Source organism: Medicago sativa, chromosome 8 (assembly GCF_051527215.1).
Source record: "Medicago sativa cultivar Bolivia chromosome 8, Bolivia_mono, whole genome shotgun sequence".
In the NCBI taxonomy this organism is placed as follows: domain Eukaryota; kingdom Viridiplantae; phylum Streptophyta; class Magnoliopsida; order Fabales; family Fabaceae; genus Medicago; species Medicago sativa.
This window is the reverse complement of record NC_140756.1, coordinates 94,046,804-94,070,005: the sequence shown is the minus strand read 5'-3', so window position 1 is coordinate 94,070,005 and position 23,202 is coordinate 94,046,804. Positions and strand designations below refer to the sequence as shown.

Here is a 23,202-nt window from a genome sequence, read left to right as displayed (position 1 = left end):
CCTTAACTTCCCTTTCTAACTTCCAACTTCTTCTTTCCCTTACTTGCATACCATTCCTTAATTTTCAATAACACCCAATTTACCCTCCCCTTCGGCTTCTCATATACTCACGTTGCCCTTTCATATTAATTTTTTAGCTATTATATTATACTCATTTGTCCCACAATAATTGACATTTTCAATTTTTAAAGTGATATGATTATATATATTTTTTCAATTTTAACATTGAATTGATATTACACACTACCTCTAATTCAATATCTTTCACTTTTAATTTATAATAATGGTAAATTATTGATATTACATCAATACTTGATAAGAATGATGTAGTAAAAGTATTGTCTTTTATTTATTTATTTATTCATTTTTCTTAAACTTGTTAGAATGAATCAACTCTCATACACTTATTGCATACAATACTTGGGCTATATATAGCCAACGTTACAAGTTTGCTTGTGTTACAAGTAACACATTATTCTATACTTAACAAATCCTCCCCTAATCTGAACTATAACACAAGATTCAGATTAAGACCAGAGAGCAAACAAATGCAAGCAGAAACACAGAAACAATTAAGCAAACATAGAAAAACAGTAAAGCCTTAACAATCTAGCTTTCCAACATCATAAACTCCAAGCATAGCTCTCAGCTTGTAGAAACTGTCCAGCTTCAATGGTTTTGTGAATATATCTGCAATTTGATCACCAGAGTTGCAGTGAACCATCTCAACAATTCCATCTTTTGTAAGATCCCTCAGAAAATGGTATCTAACATCAATATGTTTGCATCTCCCATGCATGATGGGATTCTTTGACAGCTTAATAGAGGAACTGTTATCACAGTAGATCTTGGTGCATTCATTTTGTGTGTGACCAAGATGCTGCAAAATCTTTCTCAACCACATTCCTTGACAGGCACAAGAGGCAGCTGCTACAAATTCTGCTTCAGTGGTGGATAGAGTCACAATAGCTTGTTTTTTAGAAGACCAAGAGATAGCTCCAGATCCAAGTTTGAAGACATAACCAGAGGTGCTCTTCCTATAATCCAAATCTCCTGCATAGTCTGAATCTGTCCAGCCTTTCAGTTCAGAGCCCAACTCATCTTTCTTATATAATATCCCATAATTCAATGTGCCTTTGAGATATCTAAGAATACGTTTTGCTGAAGCAGCATGAATTTCTGTTGGTCTTTCCATATATCTAGCTATTAGACAGACTGAATAAGCTAAATCAGGTCTTGTAGCTAGCAAGTACATCAAGCAGCCAACCATTTGCTTGAAGTTAGTAGCATCTACCATCTTTCCATTTTCATCCCTTGCAAGCTTGCTACCAGGAACTATGGGGTTACAAACCATATTGCACTCTTCCATACCAAATCTGGACAGGATTTCTCTTGCATATTTTTGCTGATGAATGAAGATCCCATTGGCATTCTGAATTACTTCTACTCCAAGAAAGTATCTCATCTTCCCCAAATCAGTCATATCAAAGTGTTTCTTCATAGAGTCTATAAAACCTTCAAATAACTCTTCACAATTTCCTGTATATATCAGATCATCAACATATAGACTCACTATCAAACACTTTCCTTCTGCATGTTTCACAAACAGAGTATGTTCATGTGGGCACTTGACAAATTTTTCTCTGCAAAAATAAGCTTCAATTTTGCTGTACCATGCTCTTGGTGCCTGTTTCAGTCCATATAGAGCCTTTTTCAGCTTGTAAACATTGCTCTTTGTTCCTTTCAGATATCCCATAGGTTGTTCAACATACACATTTTCAAGCAGTTCACCATGTAAAAAAGCACTTTTTACATCAAGCTGATAAACTTTCCAGCTCCTGCAAGCTGCAAGAGATAGGATGGTTCTTATAGTATCCCATCTTGCCACTGGTGCAAAGACTTCATTGTAGTCTATGCCATGCTGCTGAGAGTATCCTTTAGCCACTAATCTGGCTTTGTACTTTTCAACTTTCCCTCTTTCATTGAGTTTAGTTTTATAAACCCATTTGACTCCTATCTTCTTAGCTCCTGATGGTAAGCTAGTAAGTTCCCAGGTATCATTTCTTTCAATAGACTCAATTTCTTGATCCATTGCCTTTCTCCATACTTCATGTTTGATGGCCTCTTCATAGTTAGCAGGGTCATTGTTGGTGCTGAAGACTGCCAAATTATGCAGTTCTTCTTCTTCTTCTGTTTCTTGACCAGTTACATAGTCTTCCAAGTAGCCAGGCTTCTTCCTTCTTCTAGTGGGAAGTGCAGAGGTTGTCTCATCATTATTTTCTAACTCACTGCTCCCTTCACTATTATCTTCACTGCTTTCTTCACCATTATCTTCATTGCTTGAAGATTCATCTCTTTCTTCAGCATTTTTACCATCATCAGTGACACTTGCAATCTCTATATCTTCAATTTTCTGTTTCTCATCCCATTTCCATCCTTTTGTTTCTTCAAATACAACATCTCTGCTAACAATTATCTTTTTCTCAACTGGATCATAAAGCTTATAAGCTTTTGATTCCTCACTGATACCTAAGAAGACACATTGTTTGCTCTTGTTATCCAGCTTTTTCCTATGAACATCTGGAATGTGAACAAAGGCCAAACAACCAAACACTCTAAAGTGTTTCACTGAGGGCTTCTTATCACTCCATGCTTCCTCTGGAGTAATATCCTTCACTGACAATGTAGGACTTCTGTTCAGAACATAAGTTGCCCATTTTACAGCTTCAGGCCAAAACAGCTTTGGTACATTCTTCCCAGCAAGCAAGCATCTTACCATATTCATAATGGTCCTATTTTTCCTTTCAGACACACCATTTTGCTGTGGTGTGTAGGCAGTTGTTAATTGCCTCTTGATTCCTTGAGTACTACAAAAGTCATCAAACACATTTGAGGTAAATTCCCCTCCTCTATCAGTTCTTAGACACTGAATCTTGCATCCTGATTCAAGTTCAACTGCTGCTTTGAATCTCTTAAACACCTCAAAGGAGCCTGCTTTGTCTTTCATTACATATACCCATGTTTTCCTGCTAAAGTCATCTGTAAAAGTGATGAAGTACTTATTTCCTCCATTAGATACTGGATTGATTGGGCCACATACATCACTGTGCACCAATTCAAGCTTCTCTGAAGCTCTCCAATTTGCACTTTTAGGAATTGACTCTCTATGCTGCTTTCCCATCATACAATCAGAGCATATATCAGTCACTTCCTTCAAATCTGGTAGACCTTCAACCATTTCTCTCTTCACTAAGGTTTTCAAACCTTTGTAACTCAGATGCCCATATCTATTGTGCCACAGCTGGGTTTCACTATCACCAGATACCTTCAAACATGCAGGGATGATAACAGGGGCATATATTATGTACATTCTATTAGATGACATTTGTGTTGACATGATTAAACCTTTTTCATCATGAAACACCTTGCACATATCCCTTTTAAACATTATGGTAAGGTTCCTCTGCTGAAGTTGCCCTATACTCAGTAGATTGTTACTCAATCCAGGTAAGTAATGAACATCAGTTATAACATTCACAATGCCCCCAATGAACAACTTCAAATTCCCTTTACCCATCACTTGCATTTTTGAGTCATTACCAAGTTTTACAGATGATCTAAAACTATCATCAAAATCATACAACCAATCTTTGGTTCCAACCATATGATTGCTACAACCAGAGTCTAAAAACCATACCTCATCCTTTGCTTGAATGGAGGTTTCTTGCTTTGCCATCAGCAACATCTCTTCATTATCATCAAATTCAGCATAATTTGCATCATTTTCTTCCCAATTGGGGCACTCATTCTGATAGTGACCCAATTTATGACACTTGTAGCATTCAACAAGTTCCTTGCTTTGTCTTCCTCTTCCACGACCACCACGTCCTCTGTTTCCATTTCCAGTTCTTCCTCCTCTACCTCTACCATTCCCTCTTCCATATTGAGAGACCTTCAATGCTTGTTCTTCTGCTTTATCATGTTGATATTGCATTCTCTGTTCATGAACAAGAAGACTACTCTGTAGTTCATCAATGCTAAGTGCAGTGACATCATTAGATTCTTCAATGGAACACACAACATAGTTGAATTTGGGAGTCATAGATCGTAAAACCTTTTCAACAATAACGGTTTGACTCAATCTTTCACCATGTGAAGTCATGCGATTTGCAATAGCAAGAGTTCTTCCTATGTACTCGTTCACAGATTCATCATCTTTCATGGCAAGAACTTCAAATTCACGTCTAAGAGTTTGTAATTGAGCTCGTTTTACCTTCGTTGAGCCCTGATACTTTCTGCGCATTGAATCCCAAATGTCTTTTGCTGTATCACGAACAAGAATCGTCTCCATAATGGAACGATCAATGGATTGGAACAGATAATTCTTGGCTTTGAGATCACGAAGCTTGCTTTCATCTGCAAGTCTTCTCTGTTCTGGTGTTGCATTTGCAGGTGCAACCGTGACTCCATGTTCAATGAGATTCCAGTATTCTTTAGAGCGAAGAAGATTCTCCATCAACATGGACCAGTGATCGTAGAACCCGTCAAATTTGGGAATTGCAGGTTGAAGAAACGAAGAGGAAGATTCTGCCATTGTTGAAGAAGCGAAGACGAAGAAGATTGATGCAAGAAAACACGAAGAAAACGATCCTCGCCGCCGTAAACCACCGTAACTAACTTTCTCAGCCGTAGAAACAAATTAGAACCACCGTAACTAACTTGTCTTCTTTCTCTTTTTCTCTCTCTTTTCTCTCTCTCTCAACAAACTGCGGTTTATGAGTGGAGGGAGAAAAAAATCAGGACCCCTAAAGACTCCTGATACCACTTGTTAGAATGAATCAACTCTCATACACTTATTGCATACAGCACTTGGGCTATATATAGCCAACGTTACAAGTTTGCTTGTGTTACAAGTAACACATTATTCTATACTTAACAAAACTACATGAGATAATCAAGTATGTCAGTTATTTTGAGATGGAAGGAATCAAATACTAAAGTTAGGAAATGAATAAATGATTAGTAGTTAAGTCTATTAGAATGAGCTAGCCTCTAATAGTGTGACGAACTTAGACATGGCAACAAAATCCGCCCCCACCTAGACTCGGCCGCCCCCGTCCCAAATTTAACGGGGAAAAGCCGATTTAACAGTCTTGGATTGGATTGTATCTTGTTGAAAGATTCTATGCAACCAAAAAAAGAGAAATATTAGAGCACTAATTCTTTGTTATGTATATATCACCCTTTATTTATAATTAATTGATTAATATATTAGAGCAACCACTATTAATATTAGTAATTTATAAGCTTAATTTGTTGACAAAAAATTCGGCATTTTTAAATGTCAAAATAATAACAAGAGTATGATTGCCTGACGTACATGATGGGCAGGGCAATTTTGTTATTTCACACAAGGAAATGAATTTGATAAACTAATATGATTGCACAAATTAATTATACTGCAATGCAAAGTCAAACCTAAGAGAGCTAAATGTAGTTAGCAAGGTATAGAAGGAATGGAATGTGGCTTATATAAAAAGCAGAAGAAGGTATCGACTCATTATATATATAAGTATGTTGTTTTGAGTTGAGGAGTTCAATTCAATTCAATTAATAGTATATCTTACGTAATTAAGTTAAACCAAAGTTGATAAACAAACCCAAACACAAACACAAAGACGATGAGCAACTTCAGTGGCAACAACGTTTTTGTGATGATGTTTTCCCTTTGTTTAATATTATTGCTTAATATTGTGGTAGGATCTCCTCCATCAGCATCAGCATCAGGAGTTGAAGATTATCACAATTTGTTCGGTTTATCAAGCAGAGAAGAAGTTGTGGAAATTGCTGGCTATGGAGAGGAGAAGCTATCAACTGTCCTCATTACTGGCTCACTTCATTGTGGACCTAATCATCATCATTCACATGCATGGCCAATACCAGGTACCGTAAATTAAATATATGCTCTCTATATATCTCACTAGTGATATATTTCCATATTATACATTGATATATAAATATTTATAATAATTGTATATTGTCCTTACTAAAACCGTAATTAATCATTGAATATCCAATATATGTTATTCAGTAAATCGTAGAAGATGTATGATATTGAAAATTCAGTTTATGGCTTATGCATTATAGTGATATATATTCTTGCTAATACAAAACTGATGGTGTTTACCAATGATCAATTATAAGATTAGCCTTGTGTTGCACAATTAGAGATCTACAGGAGTTGTTGTTCCATTGTTTGGTGACAGTATATTATTGCTTTCATATTTTGGTGAAATTTCTACTTCTGAAAACAACAAAAGTTGTTTCAAATTTACTAAACCACATTGAACATTATCGATCAGCTGTCATCCTTGATGAGTGAAAAAGAAAGCTAGCCAACATAGAAAATTTTAATGACAATGATTCCCAACCTTCCCGTCAAATGCATAGCTAAGCTAAGGGGAAGCAAGCAATATATATAAAGCACGTTATGTAATGAGTGTTTTAATTTAATTTATTATGTTATCTCCAAAAAACATAAAGAGATAATTAACTGCCGAAATAACCTGTGTATGCCATTTTATTTTCGACAACATCACGGACGATATCATACCGCTAAAAACATACTCCGTATTTATTATAAAAAAAAAAAAAAAACTCCTTATAATGAATTATCATTTAAATTATTGCAAGACACAATATGAGACATTTGACTCCTCAAAAATATTGTGAAGTTTAATTAAGTTTACAACAACAATATATTGGTGAACCACACCATGCGTTATGCGTGCACTAGTTTACTTGTATATGAAAAAATGCAGAAAAAATTTGTTGAAATTGTGAATAATTATTAATTTTGAGGTGCGTCTAAGATAGAACTCTCAAAAGTGGTCCAAAGGTGGACATTAACCATTTTAAATAAAAAATTGAATTTTATTATAATAATAAAAATAAAAAAACATAAAATATTTTATAAAAACTTCCTAAAAATAGGAGGGTCCACCGTTGAACCGAGTTCATATCAGACATTTCCTTGTTTGAGATTATATTTTATAGTACCAAATATTTTAAATTAGCCTTTAACACTAAATGCTTACAATTTCAAAACTAATTGTGACTGTGTTCAAGGATCAATTTGATCGCGAGTATTTGCCTTTAACTTTACGGGCTAATTGAAAATGATAAGGTTTACACTAAAATGGTGATTACAATTTTAAGGACCCTTCTTTACTGATTTACTTTTATGCAAGGATTATTACCATAACGTTGATATAAAATTGGAGATTTGCTCAAAAAAAAAAAAAAAAGATATAAAATTGGAGATTCACTCAAAGAAATATTTTGTCTTTCTCTCTCATCGTATATTACTATGCCACTTCTATGTTTTTATTGTTTCTCAATGAAAAATGAGAGAATTCAAAACCATTTCTAAATGCAATCCTTGAAATTTGACTCCAACAGCATGCATTGAATATTTTCATCAGTTTCCAAAAGAAAATACAAAATTTCATTTGCCTGCAAAATTTGCTAACTGAAGATTAACCAATGCAGGAGCTTTGGTTTCTGTAAACTGCCAAAGCCATTCCACCGAAAGAAAAGGCAAATCAATGGTAGCAAACGGTGTAACTGATGAATTTGGAGATTTTATGGTGGACCTCCCTTCCTACCTCCATGCTATTCCCAACTTGGAAAAAATATGCAGAGTGAAAGTTCACAAAATCCCAAATGGGTCACTCTGTAGACCAGCTCGTCGTGTAAATAAACAGAAGGGACTGTTTAAGCTCTCTACTATTGGGAATGGCATCCGTACCTATGATGCCGGAACCATAAGGATCCAACATTCAGCTTCTGAGCCAGTGGGTGCATCACCACGCAAAGATATAGGGGAAATTAAGGAGTAGATTTGAAACAAACTACATCAACAAGATTATGTTTGTAAGAGAACCACGACTCACTTGGACGGCGCTTAAGTCACAGTATTGGGTTGCATGGGTTTACATCTTGTAAAATACATACTACATATAGTTTATATGCGACAACAATTATTTTGTAAAGATTACAGTGGCTCAAGTTGGAGAGCTGCTTGTGTGAGATTGTTAAATATGAGTTGTGTGAAACAATCTCTAGTATTTTTCCTCAAAAAAAATTTAAAAATAAACAATCTCCAGTATTTGGTCATATGAAAAACTGAGAATGGTCCTGAAACTGTTTTCAACTAAGATTTTCACACAGACGAATATAACATGTAAAAATTTGTCATGGACCAATTACTTACCGGCTTACTGCATGTTAGATGTATTACTTTTCATATTTCCTTTCATCAGTTCCTCATAAATTTGATTTTGCATAATAAAAAAGTAATTATTTAAGTTTATGCTTAGCCTGTTAGAAGTAACACTTCCCTTCATCAACCCCACAAACATGATGCTGTATAACAAAATTTGAAAGTTTTGACAAAATCATCTCAATTTTCATCTGTCAATTTTTCAATAAAGCATAACTCAACGGAAAATAAATTTAATTGTACGAAAATAGAAAAGCAAGGGGATATTTTGATCAGGTGTCATGCTTACATTGGGGTGGGGTGACATAAAAAAATAAGAAAAGGAGACAGGTAATTTCAATTATTTTCAATCAAACTGACTTTGCAGAGATCCAAACAGCTCAACCAACAAAACTTCTCTTTATGGCGCAATCTAAGAGTAACAGCAAAACAATTGAAAAGTTATGGCTTGCCTAAATTTTTTGGTCAGCTTCAGAGGCTATGTACTTTGCAACATCGGTACAGCAAGTAAGCTTATCTGCTTTCTCATCAGGAATTTCGATGGAAAATTCTTCTTCAAGAGCCATAATAAGCTCAACCCTATCCAAGCTGTCCAGGTTTAAGTCCTTTTGAAAATCAGCTGCTTCAGTAACCTACACAAAAATATATACCAATACTTAATCTACACGTGAAAACAGAATCCCAGACTGTGTAACACTGATAAAGATAATCATAAACAAAATGTAGTATTTTCTTTTGACTATAACTGGAATACCTTTGCTGCATTAATTTTATCATATTTCTTGACCAGTCTGATTACTCGGTCTAGTATCGGATCAGAGCTGGCACCTGCTGAAGAGCACCAACATCTCAAATGCATAATCACATTATCATCCTTGGCCAAAAACCATCTTTCAGTTGACCTTCTCAAATTCACATGACTTAGTATAGATTTCTTTATGCTTTGCATATTTGAGAAATCTGCAGATGATCCAAGTGCTAATTCAAAGTGGCATGAGCTTGTTAGTTTGAAATCAATGAGTAAAAGTGAAAATAATATTGGATATTTCCTCCTTTTCCTCAATCAAAACGGTGCATAGATACTGTCATACAATCAGATACAAATTGATTGAAGCAAAAAAAAAAAAAAAAGCACTGTAAGTGCATAAGCTTTGCCTTCAATAAAAATAACAAAATCTCAAGTGCCATTCATATAAATAAACATGCAAATAAAAAGTAGAAGTCATAGGAGCAGAACTCGACTGTTCAACAAAAAAAACATGAATTTAAGCTAGTCTCACTGTCTCAGTTATGATCAGTAAATATTCTAGCAGAGTTTATGACCAGAAATGTCTGAAAACTTGATTAACTTTATGATCTTTTGTCAAACAAGACATCATTAGTGAAAACCTATAAAGGATTTGTGTTTTCTAGTAATTGGGCCAAAAGAATCGTGCTTGTTCGTTGGCATCTGAATTGTATTACAGAAAGGAAACTAACTAAGTGGAATAGAAGCAGAAAAATGCAAGATTCAAATAACTATCCATTTACTTCTATTGTTGAATTAAGTCCTGCCTGCTATGTTATGTATAATACCCCTATATACCCCAAAAAAAAAAAAATGACACATCCCTTTATGTACTATCAGGAATCAGATTCCTTGGGGCCAATAATTCATTGCAGTTGCAGTCATAATTGTTGAATTAAGATCAAACAATTCACATTCTGAGTTCTTATTTTAAATCAAATTGTCTAAAGTCCGAATATAAGCCTTCGGATCTTCAATCAGGGGATAGCTGTGTCAGACAGTGACAGAAAACACATTTGATTACAATTCAATAGACGTGCACTCTGCGTACCACCACACAATTGGTATTGTGAAAAGCAAAAAACCAAAACCAGAAGTACTTACAAGACATAAAGAAGAAAAGGAAAAACATAAGCACTCACTGGGAGATTCGTTTGGATATGCCGACAAAATTTGATTGGATTAACCTGTTCAGCTACGTGTTTGATGTTTTGCCTAACAGAAACAAACTCCCAACACCTTCTTCACAATATTTGAAATCACTTCCTTTTTTCTTCAATTCTCATTCCACGAGAAATTGGAAGAGATTTACTTTTCTCACACTATTTCTTTCCTCGCGGCCCTATTTTTTCAATTTTACCCCTGATCCGGATTATATTTCGGCCCTATTTTTTCAATTTTACCCCTGATCCGGATTATATTTTCCGAAATAGATTGTTAGAATTTTGCAGATTCGTTCGGATTTTAAAATCCGGAATGGTCTTTTTCCAGAATTTTTTAATTTTAAGCTTTGAAATTCGTAAAATAAATACAAATAAACATATAAAACAGAAAAAAATACCAAAAGATAAAAACAACTCATTTTATTGATATTTGAACAATACATTACAATAATGTTGAAGCTTTTTAAGCTTATTACATAAGAACCTCTATTCTAATCTCCTAAGAGCCTAATTCTAATCTCCTAAGAGTCTAACCACTGTTATGTGATAAGACATACCAGTAGCTTCCCTATTGGAGGGCAACTAGGGGAGGAGGGAAGAGGAGTGCCAGAAGAAGAAAACAATGCCCCTGAGGGAGGTAGGGGGTGCTCAAACTTACGCACAGACAGACTAAGCTAAGAACCACACTGACCCACATGACCCCCAGATGAACCGCACTTATTTGCAGTGCGGTTCCATCCTCATTGACCGTTCATACAAACCCTGAAAGTTTTCAACGAGACCCTTATCTATGAAAGGCCAACGATGAAAAAACATGATTGTAGAAGGAAGAAGAGGAGGAGAGGGTGGGAGAGGATGGTGTGAGAAATGGTGGGGTTTGGAAGGCTATTTATAGGGAGGATGGATCAAAAAACGGTTGAGAGGTCATAAATGTAGTCAAAAAATGTGGTAAAACATGTTTTCTTGACTTAACCACCGACAAAAATATGTGGTGCAAACCACCGGCCATGACACTGATGCAATCCGGAAACTACAATTCGGAATGCACCTTTGTCTTCCAGAATAAAGTTTCCGGATTAATACGATACTGGTGAACGAGGGAAAAGTTGACACTTCTTGTAGGGATAAGGAAGTTCTGGAGTGTATAATCCGGAAAGCTTCAGCATTGGATTCTTTTGTGTGGAGCCATTAATGTAGGTTTGGACGGTTACAACCACTAACACGTTTTCTTTGACTGTACTAATGACCTAGGACTTGTTTTAGGCTATAAATAGGCTTCCATCTTCAACAAATACCTTCATTCTTCACTTCACCTCTTTTCTTCCATCTTCAAAAAAATTTAGTTTTTTAGGGGTGTCGGTGGTGTCATGGTCATTGTTGACCGTTCATATGAACCCTGTAATTGCATTGCAGCTTGTGTGAGGTTCATATAACGGTCAACAGAGACCCTTGACATCAAAGAAAGACACAAAAAAGCACATAACATCTGGTCAGGATTTCGTTTTCCGGATATCAATAACAATTTGGTCCGGATTATATAATTCGAACCAAGGGTATTTTTGGAAATTTTGCGGGACGCGCGAGAAGGCAGCAGGGTGGGAAAAGTAAATCTCAAATTAGAAAGGACGATAACCCATTTGGCCCAATATACACATGGGTCCATTCAGAAGGGGCCCATCTATTATTTCAACAAGTTACTTTTCCCCCTCCCTTATTATCTCAATCTTCATTTATCTTATATAGTTGATCAAAAGTAGTTCAATATAAGGAGGAATAATCTTAATCATTTGGTGCCACAAACCAAAAAAAAAAATGGACGTCCTTCCAAGGGTATGAATAACCATATTTGTTTCTCGTCTAACAAAATTTATCTTAAAATTAAAAAGCACACATAAGCTTATTTTAATACTAGCAATAATTGAACTAAATTCGAAAAAAAAAAACCTAAAGAGTGAGAAAAAACCAGAGTCTGCTAAAATTTAGAATCACTTTCAAACATTAGTCGATCCCATCTTTTATTGAGGGCCAATTGAATAGTATCAAGTAACACATTTGCCTCTCTTTTAACAACATTTAACATCCTTGCAAACTTACACTTCGTTTGGGCGAGACTAAACTCACCTTCATTATTTCTAACACACAACACCCCGATGAAGTAAGACCCCTCCATGATTAAAATCCGCATCCATGTTACATTTACACCCACCTTGGTTGGGTCTCTCCAACCTCGTGCTAGAAGAAAGACCGTTAGCATTAGTTCACACTTTGCAAAGACGCGAGTTTATTGAACATTGAAGTCTATCTAAATTTTCGTGAGCTCAAATCCAATTCATATATTTTTTTTCCTTTAAAAATAATCTCTACAAATATATTTTTTAATTAAAAACGTAAGTACAATCAAGAAAAAGTTTCTCTAATATTGATCTAAAAGAATTCCTAAAATAAATCCATATTATTTTAGTGAAATATCAGACCTTTCCTTTTTCATATTTTTTAAAACTCGTTATTTTACTAAAAATGCCAAGTCCCCCTTTAAAGGTTTTCATATATAGGCCCTTCAAAAAAAAAATCATATATAGGGGACCGTAATTAGAGGGAGAGTTTAATTCAAAAATCAAATTAAAGGGTTTATTCAATTTAATAATTAGGTGCTCTCAATTTTGTCAAAAAAAATAAAATAAAATTAGGTGCTCTCAATTAATGTAATTTATGATTTGTTTATAACAGTAAGAAATCGTTTTTTTAGCCTACTAAAACCATTTATCGTTCCCTCAAAAAAAAAAAACCATTTATCGTTTTGATCAAAAACAATTTTTGTATAGTGTAAGTTTTTCAGTGGACCAGATATTTTTTTCACACAAATGTAAAAATGAATTTACCAAATCCAATTAAATCGCTTGATATTACTCTCTTTCAAAAGATTTAATACTTCAACGGTCTCATAGTTAAATCTAAATCTAAGATTTTTACTTAAGCATGAAGAGATTCTATATAATCCCATTATACTTTTTTTTTTTTTTTTAGGAAATCCCATCAATACTTTTTGGGTATATAGTAATTAATTTAAAAAACTAAAAGAAGTAGTATAATTAAAACGATCCATAATTTTTGTAAAGTATCACAACTTTCCTCTTCTTCTTGGTTTTTTAATAAAATTGATTATATTATTAAAAATGACAAGCCCCCCATTTAAAGGTTTCCACATATAGGGTACCCTAATTAGACGGAGAGAATAATGCAAATATTAAATTAAGGGTTTTAGTGTATAATAATTAGGTGCTCTAAACCTGATACTGAGAGTGAAACAGACACAGTGTGCTTGTTATTCTTAAACAAAAGAGTTGCAAGCAATTTGTGTAAAAGAAAGAAAGATGGGTAACGTGAATGTGAATGGAAATTCTTCATCTCCTCAAGTATTTATCTCTCTCTTTTATTTTATTGTACATAGACAGACACTTATCTTACTACTGTTTGATTTTCACAATTGTTGTTGTCTTAGGTTCCTGCTGCTGTTCCATTACAAAGACATGATGAGATGCATGTTATTGTTCCCACTCATTCATCATCACAAACAACTCCTGGATATCCAGATATATACAATGAAAACAAAGTTCCAACTATGATTACTTGGAGTTATGGTGGTGGTCAACAAGTTTATGTTCAAGGATCTTGGGATAATTGGAGTTCAAGGTTTGTGTTTTTTTGAAACTTAACTGTGTTTTTCTTAGAAATTGTTTTCTCCGTTTTTTAGATTCTGATTAAAAAAAAATTGTTTATTAGAACTGCCTTGCAGAAATCGGGCAAAGATTTCACAATATTGAAGGTACTGGCCTCTGGCGTTTACCATTATAGGTTTATCGTTGATGGAATAGGCTGTTACGACCCGGAGTTGCCTTGGTCGAAAGATGAAGCTGGGAATGCTTGCAACATCTTGGACTTACAGGTACTATTTTATTGTTGACATTTTAACATGCAAACAGAATTGATGATAATATGTATTATTCCTGTTAATCTGCTGAATTGATGATACTATGGGGTTATATAGTGAATTTTTGATGCCACGACACAGACAGTATTCTCTAGGTAGGATAAAATTAGAGTTGGTTCCAATCAATGTTGTCAAATAGCGGCTATAGCGCCTCTATGGCCCTATATTGTAGCAGAATTTAACACGCTATTATCGTGACGCGCACTATGAAGCACAAATACTCCTCGGATTAGGTGTGTCCCGGTGTCAGAAACATATCGTGTCTGACACCGACACATATGATTACATTGAATTATGTCATTTCTCAAATTATTATCGATGTCGATGTGTTCGTGTCGTGTCCGGTGTTCGTGTCTGAGTTTGTACTTCATAGCGCAATACGCAATTTAGTACAAAGTGTTGTCAAATAGCGGCTATAGTAGCGCTATAACACTGCAATGTAGCAGAATATAAACAAACCACTATTTTCCGTGATCTATGATTGATAACACTAGTTCCAATATTCCAATTGTATAAATGTGTCTGCCTATGCTAGCCAGAGGAGTTAAAGGCGAAAGATGCTGGAGTTTTAGTGGCGGGAGATGAGAGGAACCAAAAGGCACACACCTTACTAAAGAAAGTTTTTAACATTAGAAAAAATAAAACTGTAAAATATTTTACAGTTTTGCATTGATTTTCCATATACATTATCTACTCAAGCATAGTATTTTAAAGGCAAATCTGGTCATATAAAGCTCTCGCTCTGACATAGTCAATGAAAGGGTTGTATCCATTGTGAATCTATTGTCGGCAGACTTACCTTGCAATTGTAAGATACGAATTTCACAGCTTGATCTTGTAATCTTCTAGCGACGTAGTAGTAACTCAAACCGCTGCACCGAGGCTCCCCTTCTACTACATTCATTGTAAAAACACAAGATTGTGATTTCAATTTAAATAACCCTAAGTTGTGTTCCGGTAAGAATACCAAAGTTTGACAAGTTATTCATTTAACATTCTGACTACTTTACCCCCTTTAGAATCACAGTTGAGAAGTTAGATGACAGGTCTTTTAAATTATCATTTCCCTTGTAATCCAGAAAGGTACTTATGAGGTGCCTGAGAGGATCTGATCCCTTGTACTTCTAGCTTCATCTTAGCAGTGCCTTTGTCTAAACCCACTGTTAGTACCACGCCACATTGTCTTGGTACTTTTGATTCACTTTGTAGCTAAATATCTCTTGTACGTCAGTGTACCAATATTTAACCCAATTCATGAAGGTTTGAGAGCGAATTTTCAGCCAAGTGAACTTTAGGGGAACCGGCACTTTGTAGCTAAATATCCATCAAAAGTAAATATTTGATAGCCCACCTTAATGTGCATTGATTGATTTTCACAATAGTTATCGATTTTGTTGTGATTTCACTTTTAAGTACCTGCATAATTTTAATTTTTTTTTAAGGGATGTAGCCGCATCCATATATACATACATTTGTAAAAATGACACTTGGTAACACGTACGTGGTAGCCTGTATGTCTGCATTCATTTTCTTATGGAAGCCGTTGAAGTCTGAATTGACACTAATGCCTTTTTTGATATATGTAGGATTATGTTCCTGAAGATATTGGAAGCATTTCTGGTTTTGAACCTCCTCAATCACCAACCTCAAGTTATGATAATTTACCATTTAGTTCTGAAGATTGTGCAAAGGAGCCGCCATTAGTTCCTCCACAGTTAGCTACGACGCCGCTAAATGTACGTACAGCAAATGTGGAAATCCAACCTACTAAGCCAAGACCTCAACATTCAGTGCTCAATCATTTTTACATCCCGAAAGGAGAAAGCAGTCCTTCAGTGGTTTCCCTTGGTTCTACTAATCGGTTTCTGTCCAAATATGTTACTGTGGTGCTTTACAAGTCTGTGCAGAGGTAAATTGTAAACTCAAATGAGATGGACCAGTCATTAACATTAATCACTGCACGAAAGTCAAGGTTGTATTACATATAATGCAATTGCTTATTGGCTAATTATCAGATGATTTAGTTTCAATTCTTTCACTTTTGGTGATACTTTTATCTAGGAATTTTGATTGAGTAGTCAAAAGGATAAAATAATTTACGCATTCTTATCACTTATAGCTGAAACAACAATTCTGTGGTTAAGCTATTTTGCATTTTGTATCCTCCATATTTGCATTTTCCGTCTCTCATTAGATTTTTCAGTTTTCTTGCCCCCCGGTTTCTGGGTTCGGTTTTTTGTTGTAAGTTTCATCGCATATTAGAGATATTTCTAATCATTGTCCGGTAAATTGACTTTTGCTAGTATACAGAAGTCTTTTGATCTTGCTGGGAGAAATAATAGTTTTATAAAGCAACTGCCTACGATTGTCTTACACGTGCATTTATTTACGCCTGCATCTTTGACATAACACGTGCAAATGTTTAATAAGAGCTTATGGATCCTCTCCGGTGAATGGCAAGTCCAGTGAAATCTGGGCAGTAGAAAAATAGGAACTTGAAATATTGAAATTAGAATAGATAGTATGTTGAAGGATGTGGGCTGTTCCACAGAAGGAAATCAATTCCTGGATAAAACAGGACACTAGTTAAACTAAGTAATCTTAGTTGTTGACAAGTCTAGTATTGACATTGATATTTCAACACTTTCATGATTTGTTATGGGTAAGCAAATAAAATCAGCCGTTGATTTTTCATCCACATTGCATATTCTATTTAGTGGAGTCAAATCCTTGATATTTAGTTGGAATTTCTGAGTGTTTGGAATCTTTTTTGGAAAATGAAAATTGCATAATTTGAAAGTATTATGAAACTTAAGTTTGGTGTCTACTTTCTAGATATGTATCCTTCCATAAAGGTTAGAAAGTAGAGGAATGCTAGCAACACTCTCTTTTGTGCACTCTCTCTAGCACTCACTCTTTTATTGGGTGAAATCAATGTATGTCCCACCACTTTATGTGGGTTCTATTTCCAAAGTGTTAGTCCTACAATGATTTGACCCAATAAAAGAGTGGGTGCTAGAGAGAGTGCTCAAAAGAGAGTGTTGCTAGCATTTCTCTAGAAAGTATTGCAGAGAGATCAAACTCTCCACTTTTTGCAAAATGCCCACAGTTCGTAACCAATTGAGGACACCAACATTTCTACCTTGAAAGTCCTTTATTTGTTTGTGATTAGATGCATCCTGATCCTTTTGATATTATATATTCTGTGTCACTACAAAGTACGAGTGTCCTGTACCAACTACCAAAAACCATGAATTTTCAATTCCTAAAATGTATTTCAGACGTCAAATTTTGTTCCATTATCAGTTAACTGAATATATCCATAAATAAGGCAGGTAAAAAAAGACAAAAAGGAAAAACCTCCGTGATAACAAGCAAGAAGCATGTACATAATAATTGCTAAGCAATTGGTTATTTAGTCCCTTCACCTTTTGGTATACTCCAAACCTAACTGGTCCACACCCCTAAAAGCAAAAACAAGTAAAAAATAGAGCCTAAGTCAACTAGGCTTTCTCTATTAGAATACAGGACAACCATCAACCACAATTCCTGGAGCAGTTGGGCAAGTAGCCAACGGGCAATGGTCCAATTCAGTTCCCCACCATTTGAGAGTATGGCCTGCATTTTGCAGAGCGAAGAAAATCAAAACACCCATAAAAGCCGTGCCTGCATCAAGCGCCGCGGATAGAACATAATTATATTTCTGCCACCAACGTTTGTGGAAGCGGAACACAAAGTAGTTGAAGATCATTCCGGTCAATAGCCAGCTTGCAATGTTAGTTGGAGTTGCAGGTGGCATTCCAGCAAAACCATAAGATATAACTGGTATGTTTATCAGAGGAATCCATTTCTTATTAGGGTAGATTTTGCTAAACACCCAAACAGGAACTGGCAACACTGCTCCAACCAAGAATAACCATACAAGGTTTCGGTACAATCCACCTGGTCCGAATAGCCGCTTCGGTCCGATCAAACCCCATATAACAGATGCATCAAATGTCACTCTGTATTTGGGACAAGTCCAAGGACTGTCATGGTGAGCTTTATCATCCATGCAAATGTCCTTTATGCTATCCAACATCCACCAAGCCACTGAAAGGTTCACCACTCCAGCAACTAGTGTTCCCACCAGCTATTTGGAAATTCAAAATAAATAATCATTAACAAGCAAGAAAAAAAAAAGGATAACAAAAGAGTCTAAACTAGGAGATTCTGAGCTAAAAAGACCTGTGCTGTATACATGCATCGCGGGGGAATTTTCATGTAGTGCCCAAGTTTGAGATCTTGCAAGAAAGAGAGTGCATGGACGGTGCTGATTCTCCCATAAATCTTAAAGAGCAAGTTTGCAATTGGTTTCCCAGGAAGGAGATACCCGATCATGAACTGTGCAATAATGTCATATCCAGGTTGCTGCAAGGTAACCATCATAGGAAACACTCATGTTAAAATTTCAAACTCCTATTGCTTTCGCCTCATTGCTTACGAGCAAAAGAAAAGTGTAGATTATAGGTGGCAGAAATATTGAATGGAGTTAGTACCTGGTTGGTAGTTGCTTGGATGACACCGATTGGGAGAGTTACAACAAAAGCTAAGCCAAAAGCAAAGAGCATGCCCCACCATGGAAGTTGCACATCCGTTTTCCAAACAAAAGCCATTACTAAAGATAGCGCCATGCTTCCAAATAATAAAATGAGGAACCACCATTCTGGTACTTGCTTATAAGCTTTCATGAGTCTACCATGCACATCAACTTTTACGTTACCCATTGCTGATTTACTCTGTCTCAATATGTCTCTGCATAAAGGAAACTATATCAGTATCACGAGTCTATGATTGTGATTCCTTAGTTAATACATGTATAAGAAATAAGTTTATTCTAAAGGCTTTGTGAGCAGCCTACCTGCCATGAAATAATGCTACATGAGTGAGGGTCGCCGTAAATCTTGCAAAACCTGATCCAATAGACAATGCGAAGAGAGGACTAAGGTATAACTTGCCATACTTGTTGTATGCATCAATGTTAAGATCATATTCCTTGGTTAAGATCTTTGTCGTGTCATACTTGTGTCCACTTGACGTGAACAACTGATTAGAGAATATAGGAAACTTCCTAGCATCAAAAGTGTTAAACCTCCAGTAACATACGGGTAGAATTATATAGATGAACATGATAAATCCAACCCCAACATTAACAATGGAAGTCCATGGTGCAACAAGGGGGCTTCCATGATAAGCTGAAATTCCAGCCCAATCAAGTGTGAATGCACCAATTCCAAGTCCATGGTAACCTGATCCAATTTGTTGTGCTGTGATATTATGTGGCCATGCGTAGCAAATCCATGAGAAGAATGTTAAGACGGTGAAAAGATAGCCGGGGAGTGCATAATACAAGAAGCTAACGCCCATGGCAATGAGGAAAAACTGCATCCTTGTAAAGCCTTTTGATGATTTATTCTCTTTTTCATGGAGTGCTCTGTAGCATAAGGTTAATGATGTAATCAAAATCATATTAGAGAATATAGTAATAAACAAGCAAAAAAGTAACCTTGACCAAGAAAATTAGTTTTCACTGTTGCATAAGTTCTTTTGGTTAAGATTCTATCCTTGCCTATTTGTTGTCAATTATACAGCCAAAGAAACATTAGAGAATATTTTCTTTCAATGTTGATATATCTTTGTCAAAGAGAATCTTAATTCTTACATCAACCGAACAACACAGCTTGTGATATGTGCCTTTCAGTAGTGAAGATGCGCTTAGTCCACGACATATTTACAACTTTCAATTTGGTATAATGGCTGTTGTGGCCACTAAGGTTAAACCAAGTGTTTTTTTCTATAGCATATTTCAAGCTAGTAATTACTAGTCAATCACAAACTTGATTGGCTTTATCTTTTATTGATTTAACAACTCCATACAAGTTCTTTTTGATTTTTGCAGTAACAATACTAATACCCTTGAGTTTATAAATAAGAGAGTATAGAAGTACACAAGTAAATTTCTGAATTTTTGTTTCTTTATGCAATATATCATATGTATATGTATTCATTCATTTTGTAAATTGGCTAATGAATATTGGATAAATATTAGTAAGATGAGTGGCACCGACACTTCATTTCATATTGAAGACGTGTCTTGACACACCAAGACAATGAAATGTGTGGTTACATTCAATTACTTTTATTATCTCGTATTATTATCAATGTCCACGTATTAGTGTCTTTGTGTTGGTGCTTACTTTTAGAAATCACCAAAGGGTTATTGAAGTAAATAAATCTATACCAATTGAATAAAACGTAATATGGAAGAAAAGGGGAAAAGAATGAACCTAAAGAGAGAGACTTGTGCAAGGTTTGATGGCCACCACATTTCAACAGGGTCCACCAGATACCTCCTCAGAATCCCAGCCCATCCATAGCCCAATATCTGCAACTCAATTTACAACATTAAATTAAAATGAAATTTTAGTTAACAACTATATAAAGCAGATTGATCACAGAATATTTTAAAAAAGAAAGATAAGCAAAAATATATATTCCAAATTAAATTCAACTCATCTTCCACACTTTTTCGTCATCAACCAAAACAAAAAAACAATAGAACAAATTCCAGATAGACTTGCAGATAACAAAACAAAAACTACAGACCAAATTTTTTTCAACACTGAACATAAAGTACACTAGACGTAGACTAGACGACCACGTTCAACCTTCACGGGTCTCAAAGACAAATTTCATCACCATCATTTAATAACCATTAACATATGTAGTACTAAGTTATATCAATATTATTTGATTTTGGATTATACACCCAAACATAAACAATTGCCTGCAATTATATATTCTGCATCGTCAGTTTAATAATAATCTAACAATTATCTTTGCGTTTTAATTTAACATAAAAATAAAATAATTCTCACGATTGGACTGTCGTGTAGATGTTTTATATAATAAACAAGTAAATCAAGGAAAAGAGAATTATTTCCTTGTCCAAAAATCTTTGACCAAAAAAACTACTTTGCACTAAATCTTTTCCTCTAAATTAAAAGATAATAAAATGAAATGAATAAATGTTTTTGACCAAATAGAATTAAAGAAAAAAAGAACCTGAGTGGTTAAGACGATGAATAGAGCAAGGAGAAAACTGAGAGATTGTTTGTAATAAGCTTTCATAATAGTAATAGCACCAATGGAGTAAGCATCACCACCACCTTGAGAAACACCACAGTTAGCAAAAATAGTGATAATAACATGCTCCTTCATATTAAACGGACCAGGATTCAACGTGAAACGCCACCCAAAAAAGTTAAACTCTTTCGTGGGAAGAGTGGCGGCCATGAATTTTCCAATTGGAAGAACAGCGATTTGCATAAGAATAGCAGAAATGGTTAGTGGTTGAGTTCTGAAAGTGAAGAAAGTGTTGAGAAAGATGAGAATGATGCAAGAAGTAATTCCCAGAAACCATGAACGGAAAGTCATGACTGGAATAGAAGGGTCGTCGGTTTCAGGGACGACGAGAGCTACTTCTTCAATTGGACATCTGTCGTCTGGGGGAACACCGTTTGCTGCTTTTTCAGTGTCTGGAGTTGGATTCTTTGGCGCCATTGAAGATAAGAGAAGAGAAGAGAAGAGTGAAATGAGAGAATGTGAGAGTGAAAGAAAGAAAGAAAGTTTCTCTCTCTTTCTCTCTCACAATCACAACAAATTGTGAGAAAATTCTTGTTCTGTCAAATGACAGGTTGGAATGGGAGAGTGTACTTGTTGATTCACAATGCGTCCTCTCAGCGGTGTTTGTTTATAAAAGCCTCAAGCCTCAAGGGCTTTCATTTGAAATCTCCAAAATGTCCCTTATTAATACCGATAAACACTAAATAAATCCTCCTCCTTTTTAGTACGTACTATCTAAAACAATCATACTCTTTCAATGTTTCGAAATTACAGTCCTTGACATGACATGACATGTCACATGGTCTTCAACAACAAATTTTTTATTTTGAAATATACGCTGGAGTCGACCACTTCACATAAATTAATACATAACATTGATCGTTGCTATTTTTTAAGTATTTATTGTAAAAAATTATTAAAATTTATTTTAAAATATTTATCGAGATAAATCAAACGTCTTACCTGCTAAAATTCATATTTATATAAAGTTAAAAAATATGGTCAAAATACGTTATACGAATAGTTTACATTCTAAAAATACGACATGTATATGATCAAAATAAGTTATATTAATAATGCATATATTTACAAATTCATTTTTGTGAGATTATCTCTGTTAAGAGAGACATTGCACAACATATACATGGATGATGTTCAAATGTTGATACCAAACTTTTTTATTTTAAGGTGAATTTCTACCCAGTTGAAAAAAGTATATATTTGCACATTCATAGAAAAATAGAGATTATTTTGAATTATGTAGAATTATGAGAAAAAAACTTCATTAATGCAATTGAAGAGGCGAAGTCAAAAAGAGAAAATGAAGGAAAAATTGTTAGCCAGCAATTAATTTCAATTGAAGGGTGTTCCGGCGTGTGAGTACAAGTGGTCAGAACAGTATAACACACTTCTCCTTCCATTTTCCGTCGTGCGTAGCTGCCACGTCACACGGTGGGACTGACATGGCAGAAGCTCGCGTCAACTCATGGAACCGTTATAATGCCACGTCGATACGATGGAGCCAACTTTCATGTTCTCCGAATCAAATTTTCAGTTTAATTCACGCGCATACACATGGACGGACCACAAATAAATCACTTGCAATTAATCCTGCATATTTTGTTTACATTTTGACTTTTAACACTTTTGGTCAACAACAAAAATAAAGTACTACTCCCTCCGTCCCGGAATAACTGACCCATTTTTTAAAAAAAAGTGTCCCAAAATAACTGACTCATTTTAATTTTCAATACAACTTTCATCATTTCCAATACAATATAACACTAAATAATACTACTTTTATCATTCCCAATAC

The 23,202-nt window shown here is 35.1% G+C and overlaps 4 protein-coding genes across 4 annotated transcripts; 2 read left to right on the top strand and 2 right to left on the bottom strand.

The window, feature by feature from the left end:
- The first annotated feature begins 5,593 nt into the window (after positions 1-5,593).
- Positions 5,594-8,267, top strand: LOC146903562 (Pollen Ole e 1 allergen and extensin family protein). Its single transcript, XM_085737810.1, has 2 exons — positions 5,594-5,943; positions 7,552-8,267. The coding sequence occupies exons 1-2, from the start codon at positions 5,682-5,684 to the stop codon at positions 7,899-7,901; spliced, it is 612 nt and encodes a 203-aa protein (XP_085593936.1). The 5' UTR covers positions 5,594-5,681; the 3' UTR covers positions 7,902-8,267.
- Positions 8,268-8,448: 181 nt separating this feature from the next.
- Positions 8,449-10,316, bottom strand: MTACP3 (mitochondrial acyl carrier protein 3). Its single transcript, XM_085737811.1, is given in 4 exon segments — positions 8,449-8,748; positions 8,751-8,916; positions 9,039-9,262; positions 10,214-10,316. Coding segments are annotated over 3 exon segments (384 nt in total). The 5' UTR covers positions 9,234-9,262; positions 10,214-10,316; the 3' UTR covers positions 8,449-8,725.
- Positions 10,317-13,412: 3,096 nt separating this feature from the next.
- On the top strand, positions 13,413-16,398 carry LOC146903560 (SNF1-related protein kinase regulatory subunit beta-2-like). Its single transcript, XM_085737809.1, has 4 exons — positions 13,413-13,647; positions 13,734-13,924; positions 14,015-14,177; positions 15,809-16,398. The coding sequence occupies exons 1-4, from the start codon at positions 13,606-13,608 to the stop codon at positions 16,133-16,135; spliced, it is 723 nt and encodes a 240-aa protein (XP_085593935.1). The 5' UTR covers positions 13,413-13,605; the 3' UTR covers positions 16,136-16,398.
- A 1,099-nt stretch (positions 16,399-17,497) lies between these two features.
- OPT3 (oligopeptide transporter) lies at positions 17,498-21,989 on the bottom strand. The gene is made up of 6 exons (XM_085737808.1): positions 21,327-21,989; positions 20,549-20,646; positions 19,123-19,695; positions 18,761-19,016; positions 18,450-18,632; positions 17,498-18,354 (listed from the first exon to the last, which is right to left on the bottom strand). Exons 1-6 carry the CDS (start codon positions 21,822-21,824, stop codon positions 17,740-17,742), a joined length of 2,223 nt encoding a protein of 740 aa, XP_085593934.1. The 5' UTR covers positions 21,825-21,989; the 3' UTR covers positions 17,498-17,739.
- Positions 21,990-23,202: the final 1,213 nt, after the last annotated feature.

Bases quoted from the DNA above. Each gene is read 5' to 3' on its own strand.
- OPT3 (XM_085737808.1), bottom strand. From the start codon at position 21,824: ATGGCGCCAAAGAATCCAACTCCAGACACTGAAAAAGCAGCAAACGGT. The intron at 18,633-18,760 runs GTACTAACTCCA...GTTACCTTGCAG, and splicing joins TCCAAGCAACTACCAACCAG to CAACCTGGATATGACATTAT. The intron at 18,355-18,449 runs GTCTTTTTAGCT...ATTTCCAAATAG, and splicing joins GATGCATGTATACAGCACAG to CTGGTGGGAACACTAGTTGC.
- LOC146903562 (XM_085737810.1), top strand. From the start codon at position 5,682: ATGAGCAACTTCAGTGGCAACAACGTTTTTGTGATGATGTTTTCCCTT. The intron at 5,944-7,551 runs GTACCGTAAATT...TAACCAATGCAG, and splicing joins ACATGCATGGCCAATACCAG to GAGCTTTGGTTTCTGTAAAC.
- LOC146903560 (XM_085737809.1), top strand. From the start codon at position 13,606: ATGGGTAACGTGAATGTGAATGGAAATTCTTCATCTCCTCAA. The intron at 13,648-13,733 runs GTATTTATCTCT...TTGTTGTCTTAG, and splicing joins GAAATTCTTCATCTCCTCAA to GTTCCTGCTGCTGTTCCATT. The intron at 13,925-14,014 runs GTTTGTGTTTTT...ATTGTTTATTAG, and splicing joins TGGGATAATTGGAGTTCAAG to AACTGCCTTGCAGAAATCGG.